The sequence below is a fragment of the Salvelinus sp. IW2-2015 genome, linkage group LG9 (genome assembly GCF_002910315.2).
Source record: "Salvelinus sp. IW2-2015 linkage group LG9, ASM291031v2, whole genome shotgun sequence".
Taxonomy (NCBI): Eukaryota; Metazoa; Chordata; class Actinopteri; order Salmoniformes; family Salmonidae; genus Salvelinus; species Salvelinus sp. IW2-2015.
The window spans coordinates 22555538-22572772 of NC_036849.1; the positions used below are offsets into that span (position 1 = coordinate 22555538).

General features: G+C 44.2%; 1 protein-coding gene across 2 annotated transcripts in view; it reads right to left on the bottom strand.

Moving 5' to 3' along the window:
• Positions 1-17235, bottom strand: part of LOC111968832 (serine/threonine-protein kinase D3) — a 76015-nt gene that overhangs the window by 17798 nt on the left and 40982 nt on the right. For both annotated transcript variants that reach the window (XM_023994721.3, XM_070445215.1), the window contains 8 exons: positions 14453-14591; positions 7648-7779; positions 5225-5388; positions 4211-4400; positions 4016-4093; positions 3735-3915; positions 3298-3499; positions 604-880 (listed from right to left, as the gene is read on the bottom strand). In XM_023994721.3, coding sequence (XP_023850489.1) covers positions 604-880; positions 3298-3499; positions 3735-3915; positions 4016-4093; positions 4211-4400; positions 5225-5388; positions 7648-7779; positions 14453-14591 — 1363 coding nt within the window. The remainder of the gene's footprint in view (positions 1-603; positions 881-3297; positions 3500-3734; positions 3916-4015; positions 4094-4210; positions 4401-5224; positions 5389-7647; positions 7780-14452; positions 14592-17235) is intronic.

Below are 17235 nucleotides of genomic sequence, written 5' to 3' on the forward strand. Positions count from 1 at the left end.
ATTCATTATCATCATAGGAGGGAAGAGGTAAATCATGGCTTCTCAATTCAAGGCTCTGCTGTGTCTGTAGGTAGTCATTTCTGGTGATGTTCCCTTGTGGCTCAGTTAGTGGAGAATGGTGCTTGCAACGCCAGGGTTGTGGGTTCGAATCCCATGGGGGACCAGTATGAAAACAATAATGCACTCACTACTGTAAATCTCTCTGGATAAGAGCGTCTGCTAAATGACAAAAATGTAAAATGCCATTGTTGTTATCTCAAAACAAGACTGACTGCTTAATCACTTCAGAACATCACCTCACCTTACTTGACCTTAACTCAGGATTCAAGCATTTAATGGGGACTCTTTTGACCCACTGCACACATATAAAAATCAAACAGCTAAATGACCACAATATGGGATTAGCCATTTTATGTGCATAAAAAGTACTATTTCCATCACTCACATAATCAAATTTCATATCACCTTTCCAGTGCTAGTGCCATTATCTACAATATGTCAAATATATGCCAATGCTACTTCCAATAGAAATAACTAATGTATACACGCATAGCCTAAAGCGATGTCTACCATGTTAACAGTAGAGAATGGTACTGTACTCACTGTGGTCCTTGCTCTGCCCGGCTGCGGTGGCCACACTGGGCTGGGGCGTGGCAGGCATCAGGGCCTGCCGGATGGCCTTCTCCCAGCCCTGGGCCACCTCCATGCCCACGCCTGAAGCTGCCAAAGCGGGGCTGTTGTAGTGGACCCCGTGGTTCTCCCCTACATAGTAGACCATGGTGGAGGTGATGATTTCAAAGCAGTGTGGGTTGCTGCTCTGGGCTAGGCTGCTGAAGTCGCTTGACTGTTCCACCTGCAGGATCTCTGAGAGAGGGATCTCCTGTGGGCCATGAGGGAAGGAGGGAGAGAGAGAGACACCAGGGTCATAACAGACACAAACAAAGAGAGCCATGCCATCACCGTTAGTGATTGGGGAGAGAGACACAGAAGACAAATACAACCATGATAGACATAGAAAATACCACAGCCTAGTGAACAGTCACACTGAGAAAGACAAGTCACTGAATCAATCACTAGCAAGACAGAAAGTCAGATCAGATGGAAGCAGACACCAAATCCTTTGCAGATTTCAGAGGTAACCGCTGAAAAATGCTCTTCCGCTTAGCATGCGTACCAGAAAGAGTAACCCAGAGTTAGACCAAGTCCCTTCCCACAGTGTAGTGTATCCACAGCCCCTGCCTAGTGCACAGCCTCTGTCTGACAGACCCTTACAGAAGTGGCGCGAGGGGCAGTTTGAGCACACTTTAAAAGTCCTCTTTCCCTCCAGCCTCACTGTCAAATGCAAATCAAAGAAGAAGAAGGAAGTCCCTAGCCAATAGGAGCCCCTGCAGTGCCTCGCCCCCATTGTCCCACCCCCCGTCTCCTCTGGGTCCCCTGAGGGCGGCTCACCACAGAGTATCAGATGAAGTGGTTAGTAGGGCTGGCCCACGTGAACCAGGCCTGGGCCCATTGAAGAGAAGAGGCCCCATGATTACAAGGCAGGACACGAGAGCCCCATCTGAGCAAGGCCGCGCTGCCAGCCACTGAGACGCGAGACACGGTGACTACTGTTCCACAGACTATCGGACAACAAAAACCCGGTGSGGGGGGGGGGGGGGKGKGGGGSRGRGGGGSGGGGGRSSTAGAGACAGAGTGAAGCCCCCTTACCCCTATAAAAGGGTTTTGGAAACCACAAGTACAGGGGTCTCATCTTCAAAAGAGAAGCCTATATGATTTCCAAATGTAGAAAATGGCAGTCATCTGATATATCAACACACAACCACCACCGCTGATCAGATGAATGGAGGTAGAGAGAGAAGAGGACAGCCACACGACAGGAGAACAAGAGAGAGAGAGACAGTGGGGGAAAACACCCAAGAGACTCAGAGGCTACGGTAGATAACTTAATGTGACCACTGGCTCAATCTATGGAGCACACACTAGCAACAAATAAAACAGAACGACCCATATGACGAGATTTGGGAGAATAAGAAAGAACACATTGGCGAACAGCTAGTCTTCAATTAGTCTCCTGAGTGCTATGCTAAGTGGCAAGTTTATAATAAACGACCATATAAAGCTGCCTCTAAACACACCCTGAACGTCTCAATCCCAGCTGTATAAAAGACTGGGGTTTCCTCTCCACTGTTTCACTGCTGGGAAGATGGAGGGTGTGTCCGTCACAGCCGTAACACTCGGAGAGTGGAGCTTTAAAACAGAATAATATTAGACGACAGCCTGGCAATTAGGTGTCTACCTACACATACACACACTTTCTCTCTCTCACACACACTGAATGTGCTACATCTCACAAAACAAAAGTCGTTAGAAACCATAGCACCATAAACACCATCCCACTGCGTCACATCTCTCACCACAATCAGGGGAGGCGTCAAAGTAACACACCCACACCGTACAGAGGCTGGCCGTACAGAGGCTGGGACAGGCTCACAGTGGCAAGACTGTACTGAACATGTGGAAGCCTTTACACAGAGGGAACAAGGACTGCCTGGCTGCCTTAGTGCCAAGTGTCTAATTACACAGCTATTAAGATCCTGTGGCATGGTAAAGACTGCCTACGCCACTGGTGTCACCATGGAACTGTCACACACTCTCTGAAGCTGGAGTTCTAGCATTTGGAAATCAGTGTCAAAATGCATAAATCAAATGTATTCGAAATTGACAACAAAAGTTTATGGTGAAGGTTTGGTAAGACATTTGAAAGAGCATATCTGTTATGAGTGATGCAACTTGTTACAATGTATTGTATAAATGTGTTGGACGTCCCTTTCAGGCATTTTCCCCAGCAAAAACCCATAACATTTTCAAATACAAATACTGCTGATGACAACGTGGCTCTAGAAAAAAACTTTCACTCTGCGACCATGGAGAAATGTCAGTGTACTGCCTGTGAAACCACAGAAGGCAGGCTGGGGGATTTTCTCTGTGTATTAATGGCCCACTGTAGTTTACAGTTGCGACACAGCAGCCCTCAGTCTTAGTCACACCATTACATACACATACACCAAGACATTAAAACCCATTTTTATATATATATATATATGTTAAAAAATCTGGTCGATTTATTTAGGATCAATTCAGCGTTTGGTTGAAACCATTTGCTTTTAGACAGTGTATAGATTCAGAGAATTACTGATCTGTTTACGTTGTTCTGTGACATCAATGTAAATGCACACTCTGGTGCCCATGCCTCTGCCTCTGTCAGGTAATAGATGATATGTGGTGTTGCTCTCTCACCTTATAGAACTTGGCTCCAGTGTCGTTCTGAAACAGGCTGAGGCTCTTGGTGTCCAACCTCCAGTAGTGTCTCTTCCTCAGGTTGTCTCTGCTGGTGTAGTGGACCATCCAGCCCTCCCTCACCATGGTGGAGCTCCTCCTCTTGGTCTGTTTGATGGACTGGACCACCCGCATCAGAGGGATGTTGCTGCTGGTGGATGGGCTGGGGAYACACACACAGCACTTTTTATGAAAACATTTGTCACAAAGTGCTTAGCAGAAACCCGGACCTGAGCGTGAGAAGAGCAAGCAGAAGCAACAATGACAAGGAAGAAGGTCCATTGACGCAGACCTGTTTGATAACTATATGGTCTATGTTTACACAACTATTACATAAGTCAAACTCCAAGTTAGCTCAAATATGTCCCAGTAATGTAAGGTGTCTTGCTATATAATACCTGATGGTCTTGATGGTCTCCTCGTCCTTCTCGCGGTCCAGAAAAGGAGAGTCCATATAGAACATCTTGTCGTCTGGGGTTGAAGGTTCGTCAGAGTCATCCAGTAGTCCTCTAGTGCTCTCCACATCACTATTGTCCACCTCCATGGTACTGTCAGAGTCAGGCCCTGGGCTGGCAGGCTCTGTGGACACACACGATCACACAAATATGAGTATGTCCCTCAGTTACATCTTACCATGATAAATGAACATGGAATGTGAAAATAGAACAGCAGAAATTACCTCCATTGAAGGAAACCTCGCCCAAGCAGTCTCTTGGTACCTTTGATGCACACCGCTTATGGCAATTGAATTTACAATCTGAAAAGAAAGTACAGAAAACATGGATTTAATAACAACATGGAGCTCTAGAGGGAGAAAGGTAAAGAGGTCTAGGCAGATATGGACATAGAGACATACAGGGAGGTGGCACCTCACCTTTGCACTGCATGCCCTGGCGGAAGAGGCCCTTGAGCAGGCGTTTGCAGTACTGGCAGATGGTTGGCCGAGTGTAGGTGTGGATGGCGAAGGTGTGAGGCACTTTGACTCGCCCCAGCACCATCTTCTCCATCCAGATGGGCCGGCCACTCCACGACAGGATCCTCTTCCCTGCCTCCTGGTGGCAGCGCTGTTGCAGGGAGAGATGGGAAGGAGGCAGGGAGTGAAAGAAATAAAGGAGGGAGGGAGAGGCAGATGGAGCAAGTGTGGTAACCACAGCATGTAGGGATGGAGAGATTTGTAGCCAGTGGGAGTGAGGGAGAGATAAAATAAACCAGGAAAGGAAGGAGATAGCGAAAGAGAGAAGAAGATGAGGGATGGAGGGACCAAAAAGGACCAAATACACAAACATGGGCTAGAATTTACAAGGGTTTAATTTAATTGGCCTAATTGTATTTTCATGGACCTTTCATAAGCGTTCGTCACCAAGGAGAATATTCCATCCAGCTAGCCTCAATCAAACACGTTTCATACGCTTAGGGAAGGCCATCATACGATCCAGTTAATCAAATTCAATTTGCTGTGTCTTTGTGGTGTTTCACATCAAGATAGTCCAATAGATTTGGCTGACAAACAGACAATTGATAAGAAACAACAAGGCATGACCTTGTAGTTCATTTATTGCAAACTGACAAATATGTCTCAATCGGAATAACAGTTAGATTACGTCAAAAGTGAACAAAATTTTCAGCCAATCACATGGAACCTATGAGAAAGTATGTGGCTAGAACTGGTTAGTAACTGTACTGTAGATAAAAACCTTACGGTACTTTCACAAGGGGCGTAGACGGACAACGTTGCCGCCTTGCAAGCAATGAACTGTGCTTGGGTGTAACTTTATAAGGGATTGTGTTTACATAGCCACTTTCACTGGGTCTTAAAGCTCTTTGTATTGTGCAGAATATATCTTTACCACAGGACATCTCTCTACACCAATGGAAGCACAGGTCTTACCTCCTCCGGGACTACCACCACATGTTCAGTGGGACCGGGGAGGGGCCGGGGGACTGAGAGCGAAGGGCCCGGCAGGGACACATTGGACAGACGTCTCTTCCTCACCCCACTGCAGTTGTTGGGGATCTTAAAGGCGCAGCGCTTGTGGTAGTTCAGCCCACATCCTGGAAGTACACAGGACACAGTGGTCACTAATTACACATGAAGAACAAAACACATATTGTACAGTACAGGCTATACAGTCGTGGCCAAAAGTTTTGAGAATGACACAAATATTAATTTTCACAAACTCTGCTGCCTCAGATTGTATGATGGCAATTTGCATATACTCCAGAATGTTTCTGAAGAGTGATCAGATGAATTGCAAAGTCCCTCTTTGCCATGCAAAGGAACTGAATCCCAAAATAACATTTGCACTGCATTACAGCCCTGCCACAAAAGGACCAGCTGGCATCATGCCAGTGATTCTCTCGTTAACATAGGTGTGAGTGTTGACGAGGACAAGGCTGGAGATCACTCTGTCATGCTGATTGAGTTCAAATAACAGACTGGAAGCTTCAAAAGGAGGATGGTGCTTGGAATCATTGTTCTTCCTCTGTCATTCACATGCCGTCATCATTGCTTTGCACAAAAATAACTTCAAGGAGAGCGGTTCAATTGTTATGAAGAAGGCTTCAGGGCGCCCAAGAAAGTCCAGCAAGCGCCAGGACCGTCTCCTAAAGGTGATTCAGCTGCGGGATCGGGGCACCACCAGTACAGAGCTTGCTCAGGAATGGCAGCAGGCAGGTGTGCATCTGCACGCACAGTGAGGCGAAGACTTTTGGAGGATGGCCTGGTGTCAAGAAAGGCAGCAAAGAAGCCACTTCTCTCCAGGAAAATTTTCATTTTCTCTGATGAATCCCCTTTCCGATTTTTTGGAGCATCCGGAAAAAAGCTTGTCCGGAGAAGATAAGGTGAGCGCTACCATCAGTCCTGTGTCWTGCCAACAGTAAAGCATCCTGAGACCATTCATGTGTGGGGTTGCTTCTCAGCCAAGGGAGTGGGCTCACTCACACTTTTTCCCGAGAACACAGCCATGAATAAAGAATGGTACCAACACATCCTCCGAGAGCAACTTCTCCCAACCATCCAGGAACAGTTTGGTGACGAACAATGCCTTTTCCAGCATGATGGAGCACCTTGCCATAAGGCAAAAGTGGCTCGGGGAACAAAACATCGATATTTTGGCTCCATGGCCAGCAAACTCCCCAGACCTTAATCCCATTGAGAACTTGTGGGCAATCCTCAAGAGGCGGGTGGACAAACAAAAACACACAAATTCTGACAAACTCCAAGCATTGATTATGCAAGAATGGGCTGCCATCAGTCAGAATGTGGCCCAGAAGTTATTTGACAGCAKGCCAGGGCGGMTTGCAGAGGTCTTGAAAAAGAAGGGTCAACACTACAAATATTGACTGCATCAACCTCATGTAATTGTCAATAAAAGCCTTTGACACTTATGAAATGCTTGTAATTGTACTTCAGTATTCCATAGTAACATCTGACAAAAATATCTAAAGACACTGAAGCAGCAAACTTTGTGGAAATTAATATTTGTGTCAAACTCAAAACAAAGACTGTATGTAACAAACAGACTTTGGATGTCAGCATTGGGCTTGATACTCAGCAACATTTCATACCCAGCCATCTTGAGACATCTTCAGACATATTTGTGATGACATCTTGAGATATATTAACACGTCTTAAGAAGGAAACTAAGTAAATGAATACGGTAGGAAAGTACTACTTTGATTCTACCCACCAGCTTCATTCTCTTAAACATCCACATGAGGGCTCTACATGCAGTCATTTGATCTCATCCTTCATCATAGAAAGCTTCAAATGCTTTTCAAAGACATAGCAGGGAATAAAATAGATCTGATCCAATAATCACAATTCCATATTTAATTGCAATTTGACTAGGTATACCAGTCAAAATCTTTCATCCTATTGGAGCGCCTGTTGCATTCCTGTCCCGGCTGGCCCTGGGGCAGCTTGTGTTATACTGAGGGACAGGCTGGATCCATCAGAGAGGGTTAGAGTAGAGCAGCAGCACATGCTTTCTAAAGAGCCTTTGAAGGCTGAGTCCAACGCTTGGCATCAGCACACTGAGCTCCATTCAAACAGGCCAGGCCGGCCATCTCTTCAAAGACCTTCTTTAGTAATGGGAGGAAGTCACACACTCCACTGAGGCTTCTTGCTGCACGGCGCTACCAGCCTTAATGTACCTCTCAGATTGGACCAAGAGAAGGGCATGCTTTATTTGTGTGTGTATGAGTGTACGAGTCGGGTAAACATTTGACACCTTGGCTTTCGGTTCACAGTGCACCCCAGCCTTGATGTGAGAGAGAGCTTGATGTGTGTGTGTATGCGTGTGTGCTTACCTTCACATTTGAGCCCCTGCCGGACGAGGCCCCATAGCATCTCCCCACAGTAGTCACAGAAGGTGGGGGCTTTGTATGAGTGGACATAGAGGGCATGGGGCCGGATCTGGAAGTCCTCTACTGTGGCTAAAGCTGCAATTCAGACACAACTTAAAATCAAAAACATGGCAAACAAAACTAAAGCAAAACAAATAAACTTCAAACACCATAACCCTGAAACCAAATAATGAAAATTACAAAAAAATTAAATAACAATTAAACTAAACTAAAATATAAAAGCAACATGCAACAACTTAAAAGATTTTGCTGAGTTACAGTTCATATACGGAAATCAGTCACTTGAAATACATTCATTAGGCCCTAATATATGGATTCAACATGACTGGGCAGGGGTGCAGCCATGGATGGGGAGCCAGGCCCAGCCAATCAGAATAGGTTTTCCCCACAAAAGGGCTTTATTACAGACAGAAATACCCCCCCCCCCCCCCCCCCCCCCCCCCCTAGACGATCCCGCAGGTGAAGAAGCTGGATGTGGAGGGCCTGGGCTGGCATGGTTACACTTGGCTGCGGCTGTGGAGGCCGGTTGGACAACTGCCAAATTCTCTAAAATGACATTGGAGGTGGCTTATGGTAGAGAAATGAACATTAAATTATCTGGTAACAACTTTGGTGGACATTCCTGCAGTCAGCCATGCCAATTGCATGCTCCCTCAAAACTTGAGACGTCTGTGGCATTGTGTAACAAAACTGCACATTTTAGAGTGGCCTTGTATTGTCAGTATAGTTAAGAGGTTTAGGGCTCCATTTTCGGTTGGCGCTACAGCTGCACAAGTGCTAAACACACTTGTTTTCCATTTCAGCATGTAAAAACTGGTGCTCTGTGTTTTCCACCCCATTCACCAGGTTCAGCAATTTACCTGTCTAATATCAGCTCGCTTGCGGAGTGGCAATATTTGAGGTGTGTCCTTTAAAACCTCTTGACACTACAGGGGGTGCTGTTTCAACTTGGACATTTATCGTTCCCAAATTAAACTACCTCGTACTCAATTCTTGCTCGTACAATATGCATATTATTATTACTATTGGATAGAAAACAATCTCTAGTTTCTAAAACCGTTTGAATTATGTCTGTGGGTTGAACCAGAACTCTTTCTGCAGCGAAATTCATGACAGGAACTGCGAAGGTCTGAAAACGAGGCTGTTCTCAGATCAGTTTAAAGCTCTGTATGTATCCTATGGGTCGACATGAACTGCACCCGCCTTCCCCTGGATGTCAGTAACCAATGAGAAGTGGAATGGAGTTTCTACGTAGTTCTCAGAGCTTATAAAAGGCCAAGGAACGAAGGGAGCTCTCTTTTCGACGTTCGTCATTGCGCAAAGCAAGACCTCAGGATGGCATTTTGAAACGCTCAGTTATCGGCCTTAGCTATATCCGTCTGTAATTTAATTCGATATAGGTGTTAGAAACATCATAACGAAGTTATTTTAAACCGAGTTATATCAGTTTATGCGAGTATATTGCTATTTTCGGAATTTCCTTAGTATTGCGCTTTGAACATTGGGCATGTTGTGGCCACATAGCTAATGTTAGCTGCTAATTCCGAAGTTGAAGACGACGTTTTACAACCAAGCAACGATTCTTTTGGACAAAGGACCACTTGCTTGAGTAAAAAAACTGGTGTCTTTTGCTAACGTGGTTAGCTAATAGATTTACATATTGTGTCTTCCCTGTAAAACATTTTAAAAATCAGAAATGATGGCTGGATTCACAAGATGTGTATCTTCATCTGGTGTCTTGGACTTGTGATTTAATGATATTTAATGCTGATTTACTTGTGACGCTATGCTAGGCTATGCTAGTCAGCTTTTTTACTGTGGGGGGTGCTCCCGGATCCGGGTTTGGGAGGAATTAGAGGTTAAGAACAACGAAAAGCAGGTCTTAGCGGTAACATGGTTGGTAATTGCATGGATTTTGTAAGCGGGAGCACAACCTATCCAGCCGTGACGCACAGTGCCCTTGAGCTAGTTAAATAAAGGTTAAATAAAAAATATAAAAAATAAACAGCTCATGGAACAAGAGATGTGTTTTTTGTACCTGTAACCCTCGTATTTATAAACATAAAAAACAAAAGCTTTTTCTCATTTGGGTCTCATTTAATAAAAAAATCAACCAAGTATAGACCCTGCCTCAATGAAAGCTATTTTTTTGTCCTGCCCAATGCGTTCGCCAAGTAGCCAAGCCTATCAATGAAGGTTTTSGCTCGTGAGACTGCTTTGAAATAAATCTTAATCACCAAAGCTTTATTAAAAGATCAAGTTTGGGAGCAGCAAAGCAGTGACTGGACATGTCCTGTTTATCTATGTGTTGTGTAGGCCTACGGTACATTCTTTTAGCCAGTTCCTGTTTTGGACGTGTGTAAAAAACCCTCCATGTAGGCTACATGTGTCCATATGCCCATCATTAACAGAGAGATGAGATGATGCTGTTGACCCTTGTATTTAGAACTTATCTTCCTGTAACAATTACTTGTTTTCCATTTCATATGATTAAAAACCGAGCCCTTACTCTAGGCCTATAGGAAGGTAGTTGTTGTGGAATTGTTAGATGACTTGTTAGATATTACTGCACTGTTGGAACTTGAAGCACAAGCATTTCGCTACACTCGCATTAACATCTGATAACCATGTGTATGTGACCAATAAAATTTGATTTGATTCATAACGAAGGCTGGTTCAACAGCAATCCGCTGTGTCTTCTGACCAAGCTATTTACAAATWTTATTGTTGTTTAAAAAAAATGTATTGCTTATTTTTTGTTTAATTTGATTAAAAACCAGCTCGCATGCAATGGAATTTAGGAGCCGTCTGCTGTTTCTGGAGAAGTGTGAATGTGATCTGTAAGATGGTTCCATTACGTTTTTTAAACATTATACTGTATTTGTGACATTCTCTTCATATTCTCTTTTTCAGCTTCTGTGAAAAGTTTGGATGTGCGTAAAACCCTCCATTGTCTGCGTTGCCTTAATATTATATGCCTACAAGGAGAAATGATGGAGCCTGTAACTGTATTTAGACATAGCCTATTTTAAACAAGTCATTTCGATTAGAATTTTTCACTCTCATTTTAGGCTTTATCAATAGTGAATTTAATCTTGCTTATTGACAATGTTTGGCATATCCATGGCTCAACCATAATGCAATTTACAGTAGGCTAGCCCCTATATCAGTGTAAATGCTATGTTTAACAATATATTTCCATATTGAAACCAAGCAATTACTTAGAACAATGTGGACTGAAAACATGTTCAACATATTTAGCAAAGATGGGATAGGCCTACATTTTGTTATTTTGTTTCTGTATGCTTTTATTTATTTTATTTACCAAACTAGGCTATTATGGACTACACTGGAATTGATGACAACGCAGTACATAAAATACCATAAATACGCAACTTGAAGCAACCACATATGTAGCCATGGAGCACGTTCGGATTGGCCAGTGAGGAGACAAGCCTCCAACTTGTTTATTCATTCAAATCCAGCCTCTTCGCGCCACTGCCAGCTACTGCGCCCATAATTCCTGAAGTCAAAACAGCAAAAATATTTCCGACAGCCCTGGACCTATAACGCTACAGCTAGCTCAAAAATGTACCACTGCGTTAGTTTGTTAAAAAAGAGCCCCGAGTGTACACTGTAATGTAAAGGCATTTTATGGTGTTTTGTCAGCCGGTAATAGTCAGATGATTTACTGGACCATCGGCACTTGTGTTATTGGTATGTCTGTGTGCATAAAACAAACTTATAACTCAGATCTAGGGAATAAACTGTTCACATAATGGAGTGAATGCATCCATATCAGAGAGTCTGACCTGGGAAGTAACGTAGAACATGCAGTTATGTACAGTAAGAGATGCTGGAGGGGAAAGCTGTTCTGTTCCGAGGTCGTGGTTTCTCTCACTAGGGCTCAGTGCTATAACATCCCATTAACAGCTCAGTGCTATAACATCCCATTAACAGCTCAGTGCTATAACATCCCATTAACAGCTCAGTGCTATAAAACATCCCATTAACAGCTTCAAGTGCTATAACATCCAGTGACTAGACAAGTGTATTAACAGCTCATGCTATAACATCCCATTTAACAAGTCAGTGCATATAACATCCCATTAACAGCTCAGTGCTATAACATCCCATTAACAGCTCAGTGCTATAACATCCCATTAACAGCTCAGTGCTATAACATCCCATTAACAGCTCAGTAGTATAACATCCCATTAACAGCTCAGTGCTATAACAGCTACTTACAGTAGGAGGCGGTACAGCAGAAACTAACAACAGGCTACAAGGTTGTCTACAACATCACCTGTTTCAGAGTGGTATGGCATTACAGAGCACACTAAAGACCACTGAGACAGACAGTCTCATTCAACAGAACAGGACCAGAGAAGACCACATCCCATGATAATGATGCTCTTTAATCAGCGAGCTCATAGTATGGTTTGGTTTGTTTCCTATCTGGACTGAAACAAGGTAGGCCCAGCCATTACCCAGGGGACTTTTCTCCATCTGCTGCTGTGGTTTGTGTTGGAGGGATATGAGTGAGGTCATTCTTGGAAGGGACAGTTAGTTCACAGGAGTGACTCATCCAAGATGTGAATAAGAGATCGCTATTCACTACCAAACCTGTGTGATTGCATCCCCCCCAGCACCGGAGAGAAAAGAGAGAAATCTCTTTCTCACAGTTCTTTTGCAATCATTTATGCTGTTGTGGTTTTCCCATTGACCAACAAGGGAATCATAATCTTTTACGCCAGAATTTAGGTGGAAAACCCTGCGTAATGTCACTAACTATTTGTGTGTTTTTGTGTTTCAGTAGGTGTTTTCTCTGATCCAGTTTTACAATAAGACCAAGTTCACATACCAGTATCCAATGAAGGATGCACCAGGGACATTCTCAGTAGCTGTTGCCATGACGAGATGCAGCTCTGAACAACAAATGTGACATCTATCCACTTAGGGAATAAAATTCACTTTACTGACAATCCCCAAATACCTGGAAGAGAGAACATTCTTTGGAAGATAAAATAGAGAGAAAGAGACACCAGGAAGAAAGGGAGAGGAGAACCGATGGCTGCGGCGAGGAACACAGATGGGCGATAGTGGGGTAGACATACCAGATTTGATAGGCCTCCACAGATCACCTTATGACTTCACTTTCTACTGCAGGTCCAAGCTTAAAAAGCAGCACTGTTGATTTCCATGTTAAAATTATACATATGGACACACAGCACCTCCATATGAATAATATATTTTTCATTAACTAGCTATATAGATTAATTTAGTTGCTAATGAACTCGGGCACATTTTGAGTCGAACTTCAAAGCGTAAAAAGAACTTAAGGAAGTCACATGCCACCACACTGGTAATAGCTCCCTGGCAAAAAGACATGAAAGAAGGCATTCATGGGCTTTTCAAACACATCGAGGAAAAAAAACGCACAGCCTATTAACGGCCTCAACTTTATGAAATGGTTGTTGAGATGTTTTGCATCAAACACTATAGAAGATTGAGCCAATAAAGGATTTTTCACGAGCAGCAGGCCTGACATCAATGTGATGTCTGTTTGTTTTCATTTTTGACTAATCAGGCATCACAAGTGTCCATCAGACATAATTCAGAAGTTATAGTCTAACATTCATCGGCGACTAAAAGAGCTATAAAACAAATATGTACATCCATTTTGTATGCCATATCCTGTCAAATAAGAGGGATGCTGAGTGAGAAACAAACAGTGAGTGGGATTCTTGGACCAAACAGCCCTCTCTCCATGTCCAACCCCCTGGTTAGGGATGGCCTGTCCACTTTCCAGTGCCGCCATGCACAGCCCAGCATGTTTATACTCAGTGGGTCCACTACAATCACTTACTGCAGAGAAAACAAGCCAGGCCCTTATAGTCCAGCGCCAAGAGAACCCTGAGCTGTTTGTCTCTCACAGCCACAGAACAACAGGTCTCAAAGAATTTATARGAATCAATGGTGTCTTTAAAGTATTTAATTCATGTAAATTAGAAGCAACTAAGGAAAGGATAAATAGTATGATTTTTAAAAATCCTATTTTCAGTGTACCAGACTAGAACAGCGAAGCATATCGGAGCTTGCATTGCACCAGTTTGACACATGTAGATCTCCTCAGCATATGCAGACCAACTACAAGGCTAAGACGAGGAAGCAGTGTGGGTGTAGAGCTTGTGGATGTGAACTCTGACCTCACACAGCCATCCAGGTGCAACACTGAGGCTGAAACCTGTCAACCRTCTCAAACCAGAGGGAAGGAGACAGAGGAAACCAGAGGTCTCCTGGATACACTCGCCTGGGGCTCACTGCTAAACACCAGCAGATCAGATCCATCCGGTCGCAGAGTTATTTCATGTCTGGATCCATGCAGACAATGCTTCTAGTTCTACCCCGGAGAGAGAGAGAGGGAGGAGGGGATGTCCAGTCCAGGTGGTGGGACTGTGAGGTGCTTCCCAATGGAGACAGATGGAACAGAAAATAATGCCTTTACGAGCCAGTGTTTGTTAGACTCAATAGTCAGCAGGAAACTGAAATCATCTGTGACAGGAAAAGAGAGGGGAAACTAGCCACCTGTGTCTCTGGAGGTGAGCTTTAGAGAGGCGTGAAACAGCACTGTACAACACACAGGTTTGAATTACAGAAAATGTTGTGTACTAAATTAGTACATATAGCCTAAAGTCAAAAAGTTAATAAAAGCCGTTAGGGTTAAACCCAGATCAGAACTACTCACCAGAGAGCACCACCTCTATCAGATCTCCCTCATGTATATCTTCTGCTGACGTCAGCCTCTGGAGGATGTTCTCAGAGGTCAGATCATGGCGGAAGAGCAGGATCTTGTCATACATGCCAAAGAAGCCACACTCCGGGAACTGACGAGGAAGAAACACAAAAACGCTTGTGAGTATCCACTATATCCAGAACGCAATGGCTGGAACACTTATAATCTACTGGCTCGACCAACAATATACACACAATAACTCATATACACTTTTTGAAATTGGCATCAGCTGATCAAGACCCTGTCTTAATATTCATTCAACAGTTGTTTACTCTTTCTTTCCCCTTCTCATTTGGTTTGGGGACATTTATGATTATGTTCAATGCGGTTTGTCATATTTACTGGACAAGTGCTACTAATTTATGGTTGGCCCCCATCTGATAAATATAAATTTATATTGTATACAGTACTGTATAAAGCTCCTTCTCTGACTCACGGAGTAATGGCTACCTTTTTCCAGTCATCATAGCCAGAGCCAGCAAGCCTGTGGTGTAGGAATGGAACGGGTGTGTGTGTGTGGAATTAACATTAGGCTGAATATCACCACAGAGAGAGAGAGAGGGAAACACAGCTGTTTAATCCACCCAAGCTACAATGAGTCACACACACACACACTCCTGCTCCCATGAACTACTTTCTGTGGCTCACGTCAGCAGTCAACGTGGAGGATGGAGGAGAATTGAAAACACACTGGCTCAGGAAGAGAGCTCACATTCAAACACCTTTATCCCCTGAAACAGTGAAACAGTGGAATGCGCTGATTACAGCGGAAGGAAAAAACAATCAAATGGCTATTCAATATAGCATGCCACTCTTCTCCATACAGCAATACAAGTAGGCATAGCATGCCACTCTTCTCCATACAGCAATACAAGAAGGAATATCATGCACTCGCTTTTCCATAACAGCAACATAAAAGTAGGCCATAGCATGCACTCTTCTCCATACAGCAATACAAGAGGCATAGCATGCACTCTTCTCCATACAGCAATACAAGAGGACATAGCATGCCACTCTTCTCCATACAGCAATACAAAGAAGGCATAGCATGCCACTCTTCTCCATACAGCAATACAAGAAGGCATAGCATGCCACTCTTCTCCATACAGCAATACAAAGTAGGCATAGCATGCCATCTTCTCCATACAGCAATACAAGAAGGCATAGCATGCCACTCTTCTCCATACAGCAATACAAGTAGGCATAGCATGCCACTCTTCTCCATACAGTCAATACAAGAAGGCATAGCATGCCACTCTTCTCCATACAGCAATACAAGTAGGCATAGCATGCCACTCTTCTCCATACAGCAATAACAAGAAGGCATAGCATGCCACTCTTTCCATACAGCAATACAAGTAGGCATAGCATGCCACTCTTCTCCATACAGCAATACAAGTAGGCATAGCATGCCACTCTTCTCCATACAGCAATACAAGTAGGCATAGCATGCCACTCTTCTCCATACAGCAATACAAGTAGGCAGAGTGCCATTAGGGGTAGGCTATTGATAATGAAAAATATATATCAAAACCGCACTGACATAGCCATTGTAATAACATTGTAATAACTTTTCTAGTCGATGATGTGGAATAGTTACTGACTGTCAGTAATCATTTAACTATTGCAGAAATTCTATCCAGCAGCATTAGGAGCAAAATGACATCTAAGCATCTGCTAGAAAAGACAGAACTGTCTTGCTCGTCTTGCTAGCCTTGGTTCTCAGCAGGCAGTCTGAGGTGAGCTCACTTCAACAATGCTCTCCAGTAGCTGTGATGTAACCTCCAGCTTGGCAGTCCGTCAGGGCTGGGCCAGGTAATGCTCTGGACTCAGATAATGGCCCAGGCCATCAGACAGCAAGCAGTGAGGGAAACAGGAGAGGAGAGGTGAGGGGAGGGGAGGAGGGGTTAACATCCTGAGAGGAGTGACAGAGGAGCAGCAGCGTCCTGCAACCCAGCCAGGAAGTAAGCCAAGTCAATACTGAGTCACTTCCTGGTCCCAGACCCACAGTTTCCACACAACTTCCACTGCTCGTGTCAAGACACAAAGGTTAAACACACACAGGTTATACACACATACATGCACACACTCACTAAATCACTGGCGTGCACACACCCACACACCTGGCTACAGCATATCTTCTTTTCATACACACAAATCCATTGTGGTGTCATGTAGCAAAGTGGATATTTCACAACCTCCCTGAGGTTTATCAGTCCAACATTTCCACTGGACATGGAGTTCTGTACCAGAAAAGTAGCCTGTCTCTTGCTATGCCTGACTACACTGTATGACACTGTAACCATGGATCTCTCACTCACCGTCTTCCCTCGCAGGGGAGGTCATGTCCTCTGCCTGGCAGGAAAACGATGCCCAGTTTCTGTGAAGGGCAGCAATGCCTTTTTTCACTCCTCTCATCTCTCCCTTCATGAAATGATAAAGTTTGTTTCCCCAAAACCTTCTGCCAGCCAGTCAGTCAGCCAGCCAGCCAGTCAAGAGAAGCTTGCCTTCATCAGCAGTGTGTCATATTCAGATATAAGGGTCGATAGGGGCTGTCAGGGAGGAAGAGAGCCAGAGAATGGATGGATGGATGTAGGGGGCCATCCTGTGTGGCACTCATCAAAGCGKGCCCCTGGTGGAGGCCCCCTACAGAGCTGCTTCTCCCTGCCAACATGGCTGCTCTGGCAGGCTCACCTAACACAGCTGCTTCCCTGTCAGGGTCACACACAATGCCC